The sequence below is a fragment of the Palaemon carinicauda genome, chromosome 42, assembly GCF_036898095.1.
Source record: "Palaemon carinicauda isolate YSFRI2023 chromosome 42, ASM3689809v2, whole genome shotgun sequence".
Lineage (NCBI taxonomy): Eukaryota > Metazoa > Arthropoda > Malacostraca > Decapoda > Palaemonidae > Palaemon > Palaemon carinicauda.
The window spans coordinates 47,351,848-47,358,347 of NC_090766.1; the positions used below are offsets into that span (position 1 = coordinate 47,351,848).

The 6,500-nt window shown below is 35.6% G+C and overlaps 2 protein-coding genes across 2 annotated transcripts in view; both read right to left on the reverse strand.

Moving 5' to 3' along the window:
- Positions 1 to 1,719, reverse strand: part of LOC137633142 (cornifin-B-like) — a 10,729-nt gene extending 9,010 nt beyond the window's left edge. The window contains exon 1 of the mRNA XM_068365302.1: positions 1,694 to 1,719. Coding sequence (XP_068221403.1) covers positions 1,694 to 1,719 — 26 coding nt within the window. The remainder of the gene's footprint in view (positions 1 to 1,693) is intronic.
- Positions 1,720 to 2,606: 887 nt separating this feature from the next.
- LOC137633143 (cornifin-B-like) lies at positions 2,607 to 6,249 on the reverse strand. Its single transcript, XM_068365303.1, has 2 exons — positions 6,166 to 6,249; positions 2,607 to 3,143 (listed from the first exon to the last, which is right to left on the reverse strand). Exons 1-2 carry the CDS (start codon positions 6,247 to 6,249, stop codon positions 2,607 to 2,609), a joined length of 621 nt encoding a protein of 206 aa, XP_068221404.1.
- Between the last annotated feature and the right edge of the window lie 251 nt (positions 6,250 to 6,500).

Here is a 6,500-nt window from a genome sequence, read left to right on the forward strand (position 1 = left end):
AGTATATTCATCTGTGAATTTTCATAGGGGAAATCTGATAGAATTTGAGTGAAGGCACATTTTCCTAAGTAAACACTTAACCAAGCCTAGCAAAGCACATTTTCAATGCTGTTTACAATGCATGAAACCATGCATGCTATCAATCAACCCAGAAAATTGTAGAACAATAATTGTAGATTTATACTCTGGCATACCAAACAGTAGAAAACCTGTTTCAATCCCGTTTCTACGGCGAATGTGCTCGCTGTTGGCTGGAACTCTATAGAAATTTAGAAGATATGACCCACAGTCCAAGCCTAAGTACCCCACCTAAACAGACTAAGATCTTTGTGCTCTTAATTCAACCTCTATTACAAATACGTAAGGATGGGCGTGAAGCTACACAGAGAGTACGTACGTAGTGATATGAGACATTAAGGATTTTTGTTTATTTCAGAATTCTCCCCCAACAATTTCACAGAACTTTAACGCCACACAGGAGCTGCACATAGAAGGAAGGTATCTACTTTAGGAAGGCGGAAAGAGTACGGACACCGAAGATAGAATACGGATAGTGTTGGAGGCAGTACGGAAGGTGGTATATACAATACATTTACACAATGGATTTTGCTCATCCACACGGCTTCGCCAACTAGCTGAAGCATGCAATCACTTTTAAAATTCGGCTATGGAGACCAGCAGATCACGGTGGATGGGGGCGGACATACACATGGATGCCACAGACGCAGTACTCATATAGCACATACCCTTGTGGATCTTAACGAAAGTTTAATCCACAGCCAACTGCAATGACTTTACCTATTGTATCTTACACACTGATGGTCTCCATTGAGAAGGGGAGATACCTGGTTGTTAATCCTTTGAAAGCTTTCAAAAATAGCAGTCCAAAAAGCCCCTTTTGAACACAATGGGGGTCACAGTTTTTCCTATTTGTAGATTAATAGTCCCTTCACTGAATGAGACCGCTCTTCTTCCAAAGTTTGTTGAAGTGAATATTTGTTGGCTCAATATTGCTTGCAATTAAATATTCTTGGTAGATTGCATGGCTCTGACAAGTGGTACATGATTTAATGATAATTTTTGTGATATTTCTCATTTTCAGATAAGCTACAACGCCTTTATAGTGAAAGGAGATGTGTTATATGTATAATCAATTTCTGAAATAGAATGAATTACAGTTGGACAAATAGTCAAGTTAATAGCTGAACACATCAACTAAAGTCCAATAACCACCACCAGCAACAAAGTTAATGAATGTTACAACTAAAAACAAATAGTTTTGAACAATAGGGGTCCACGTTTTACCCAGATGAAGATTAGTGTACCTGAAAACCACCTTGGGGTGGGGGGATGGTGAGGTTTTATTTTAGGGGGAAGGGGTTGTAAGAGGTTGGATGCGAGTCAATTATAAGTCATTATTTATACCTACAACAACCAATTTTAACCTAATCTTCCTCATTTATAGCCATTGTACTTGACGAATGAATGCTACAACTAAAAATAAATAGTTTTGAACAATAGGGTCCACATTTTACCCAGATGAAGATTAATGTACCTGAAAATCACCTTGGGGTGGGGGACGGTGAGGTTTTCTTTAGGTAAGGGGTTTCAAGAGGTTGGTAGCCAGTCAATTATAAGTCAGTAATGTTGATATATACTACAACCAATTTTAACCTAATCCTGCATAACATACCTTGATCTTCCCTCATTTACAGCCATTGTACTTGACAAATGATGGGTTTCGTCGATCGTTTGCAGTAATTGTAGGTATGTATAGAGTCTTATAGGTGTATAAAAATTCTTATAACAAGTTTTGACATATTTACCATTTGATTTATTCTTACAATTCCAAAATAAAATACACACAGAACACATTAGCTACACTGTATTTATTGGCATATTTTAATGCAAATATTGGAGTATCCTGAATGTAATCCTTCTCACCAAAAGAGACTGACCATCTGGTACATTGTTACTTTAGTGGAAGATTAATATCTTGCAGGTAACTCTTGTGCATATTAGGTCATACCTACAATCATTGTATTAAATATACTTTGCTTTTGAAGTGTAAATATTACTAAAGAGCAGCAGAGGCAAGATACAAACATATCGATACTCCACCAAAGCTATGGCTGTGGAAGACGAAGTAAAGGCTGTTAATAATCACAAAGGTCTTTCATTACAGTGGCTAATATGAGCGTTGCATTATGTTCATTGCACCCAATTGTCTTCTATATATTATTTGATGAAGTTGGTCATCTATTTTATTTATTTTTTTGCTAATACGAGAAGCCTGTAAAGCCTTACCACGAGGGTTTGAGGTTTCAGTAAGAGAACCCTGTAAATTTTAAGACCAACAGCATGTCAGATTACATTATGGTTAGTTTGTAAGGTTTACCCAACCCATCTTTTAAGGTTTACTCAGAGCAGTTTGTAAGGTTTACCCAAAGCATCCTTTCATGTTTACTCGGAGCAGCTTGTAAGGTTTACCATAAGCAGCCCGTCAGAATTCACCATAAGCGGCCTCTGAGACTTAACTATAAACGGCCTGTGTTTAACTATGAGCAGCATGTGAGGTTTTACTATAAGAAGCCCATAGGGCTTTACTATGAGGAGTTTTTACTATGAGCAGCCTGTGAGGCTTTACTACGTGCAACCTGTGGGACTTTATTATGAGCGGCCTGTGAGGCTTTACTATGAGTAGCCTGTGGGGCTTTACTATGAGCGGCCTGTGAGGCTTTACTATGAGTAGCCTGTGGGGCTTTACTATGAGCGGCCTGTGAGGCTTTACTATGAGTAGCCTGTGAGTCTTTACTATGAGCGGCCTGTGAGGCTTTACTATGAGTAGCCTGTGGGGCTTTACTATGAGCGGCCTGTGAGGCTTTACTATGAGTAGCCTGTGGGGCTTTACTATGAGCGGCCTGTGAGGCTTTACTATGAGTAGCCTGTGGGGCTTTACTATGAGCGGCCTGTGAGGCTTTACTATGAGTAGCCTGTGGGGCTTTACTATGAGCGGCCTGTGAGGCTTTACTATGAGTAGCCTGTGGGGCTTTACTATGAGCGGCCTGTGAGGCTTTACTATGAGTAGCCTGTGAGTCTTTACTATGAGCGACCTGTGAGGCTTTTACTGTACTATGAGCAGACTGCGTGATTTTACTACTAGAAAGCTATCTAGGTTTGCTACAAGCAGGTTATGAGGTTTTCTAAGACCAGTCAGTAAGATTTCACTACCAGTATCCCTGTTTGATTTCACTGAGAAATGTCGGTAAGACTCTTGTAGTTGCCGGACTGTCACTCCTAATTTAGTTTTCGGTCTTATCAATCCAAAGAACTTCAAACCATCAAGGAAATCACTGATTCCTCCTAAGAAAGTAATCACAGTTCAAAATTGCAATCTTGTGGATGTTTATCATTGGACACTGTCATAATATATATATATATATATATATATATATATATATATATATATATATATATATATATATATATACATATATATATATGTATATATATATATATATATATATATATATATATATATACATTTATATATATATACATACACATATATACACACACATATATAATTTATATTATATATATATATATATATATATATATATATATATATATATATATATATATATATATATATATATATATTTAATTTACATTTCGAGAATATTTTTTCGCCATCGTTTATGTTTATCTAGGTGCCATATATCTTTATATTGTAATAATACTGACATCCTTTTCTCTCCCTATTATGTCTGCAATTCAGTATGGCTACCTACGTAGATCATTTAAGTTTCAGAATGTTTATCTACCTTGAATCTTAATGATCTCCTAAGGTAATTTTAGCAAGGCTTTTGAAGATTGATCTTTATCTCGTTGAAGAAAAATTTATCTAAAAAACAATCGTTTTACATATACTTCTCCAAACGAAAGCTCCATTAAATGGTTGGAGTTCGGTCGAGTTGAAGGTGGGTGGGTGGGTGGATGGATGGATGTGTGGTGGAGGATGCCTCCCTGGGAATGCAATCCTTTCAATTTGTAGTGGCAATTGCCCCTTTGGAGATCAAAGGGAGTAGAGACAAGGGGGAAAAGGGATTGTTTTTTTTTTTTTTGCTGGAACTGAATAAGAAAAAAATGCAAAATGTTATAAAAGTGAAAATAAAAAAAGGAAAATATGAAAGTTGAACAAATATGAGGATAATCATGAAAACATAAAAGATTAAAATGAATGAATGAATTAGTCTCCTTTACTTTCCAAATCTCTCATGCTGTCCTCGCAGGTGGGTAGAGGCATTTGTATATCTCACAGGGAGCACCGTACGCATTATTTGAGGATTTCCGTAGTGATACCTTGGCCAACGATGCATCCATTTTTTCAGAGTTCACAATACCTCCGTTCCTTCTTCTTTTTCTTCTATTTTGCTGTCAATTATTTTTTACATTTTACTTCTTTGTGAAACTGGGGTTTGCCATCAATTGCGCTTCTGTGTTTAATGGCCTTTCTAGCCACATCGTTTGGGTATATGGCCCATATTTTTCATATGTATGTATGTGTATATATATATATATATATATATATATATATATATATATATATATATATATATATATATATATATATATATATATACTGTATATATACATATATGCATGTATATATATACCTTATATATACATATATGTATATGTATATATATACGTATATATATACTGTATATATATATATATATATATATATATATATATATATATATATATATATATATATATATATATAGATATATATAGATATATACATATATATATAATATATATATATAAATATTTATATATATATATATATATATATATATATATATATATATATATATATCTCCCCACTTCTGAAGTCTAACTCCTGTTTTCCCGACATTGGATCTTGCTCTATTTAAGGTGGTTCACTCCTTTCTGTTAAGGGATGCTCCAAAAGGTAAGTGTTCAATAAGGTAAGGTAGTGCTTCATTGGTTGAATTACAGTCACGCTCCCTGCGTTTCATCAATCTGTAGGAGACAGCATGGTTTAGATGTTGAGGACCCTCCACGGCCATGAAGCTTTTCCCTGAGTTTAGTCACTGTCTTCTAGTCTGTTCTCCATGAAGTGGATGTCTTGGATCATTCATATATTTGACTCTTCCATTTTTGGTAATATCATCTCTTCGAATTTGAGGTGGTGCAATATTGGCCAGTCTATAGAGAGATATTAAGGGTGTTGTCTTAAATGTGCCAGTGATTATTCAACTGGCTCTATTAAGCTTTGGATTCACTTTCTGTGCATGGCACGATTTTTACCCACACTGGAGAACAATAGTCTGCAATAGAATAGAAGACAACTAGACCTGTTTGCTCAAGGTTTTCTGGATCTGCTCCCTGGCTGGTTTTGGCTAATTTGCTAAGCAGGTTGTTTATTTTTCACAGTGTTTTCTTTAGTTTGTTTGTTTCCTCTTTAAAGTTAAGAGTTCTGTCAAGAGTAATTCCTAGATATACTGAATATCGGGTGGGTACTAATTCTTTAATTTTCCCAAATGATCTTTAGTTTCCGGTTAGCTTTGCGACTGGTTAGGTGAAATGCACACAACTTTGTTTTGCATTGAGGTGTCATTTTCTATAATATACTGAGAGAGATGGTAAAACTCTTGATAGACTCTCCTCTATTTCTTCAAAGGATCATGACTGTGTGGCAATGCATATGTCTTCTGCATATATGAATCTTCGTATATACTGAAATTCTGGTTGGTCATTTGTATAAATGTCAAACAAAATGGGAACCAGCACAGAGCCCTGCAGGAGACGGTTCTTTTGGCTCTGCCTTTTTATGATATTGTCCAGCATGTGCCAGTGCTTGGATCGTGGTTATGTCCATGTGTTTTTGAGTTTGTCCTTGAACTGGGATATTGTCTTTGTAATGACAAGATTGGGCTTAGTGCACAGAGAGTAATCCAAGCCAATTTTCATTCATATTTCCTGTACTATGATGGCCTACTGCACTTCCCCAATGAACTTTTTTTTTTCCAACACTAGAATTGCAAAATCGCAGCAAAATAACCTTGTCACTATTCTTTAATGTTTTGTGGCCCTCTACCAATGACAGTAAAAGTTGTCCTTAGTCATTACATCAGCAGCCAATGTTGTGACATCAACACTAATGGGTGATGCAGTATAGATTGAGGAGTGGATGGTTAGGGGAGAGTTCGCCATTTTGCAGATGCGAAATCTCATTGTTGTCTGGAGTTGTTAATATTAGGGAAGCTTTCTGCACACAAGGTTTATCTACGATTCTGCAATTAAATGGCTGAGATTGCTCGTTTATCTTTTTCTTTAAAGGCACCTTTTTTCCGTAGAGGACATTGTAATATTAATATCACATATGGGTGTATATATATATATATATATATATATATATATATATATATATATATATATATATATATACATATATATACATACAT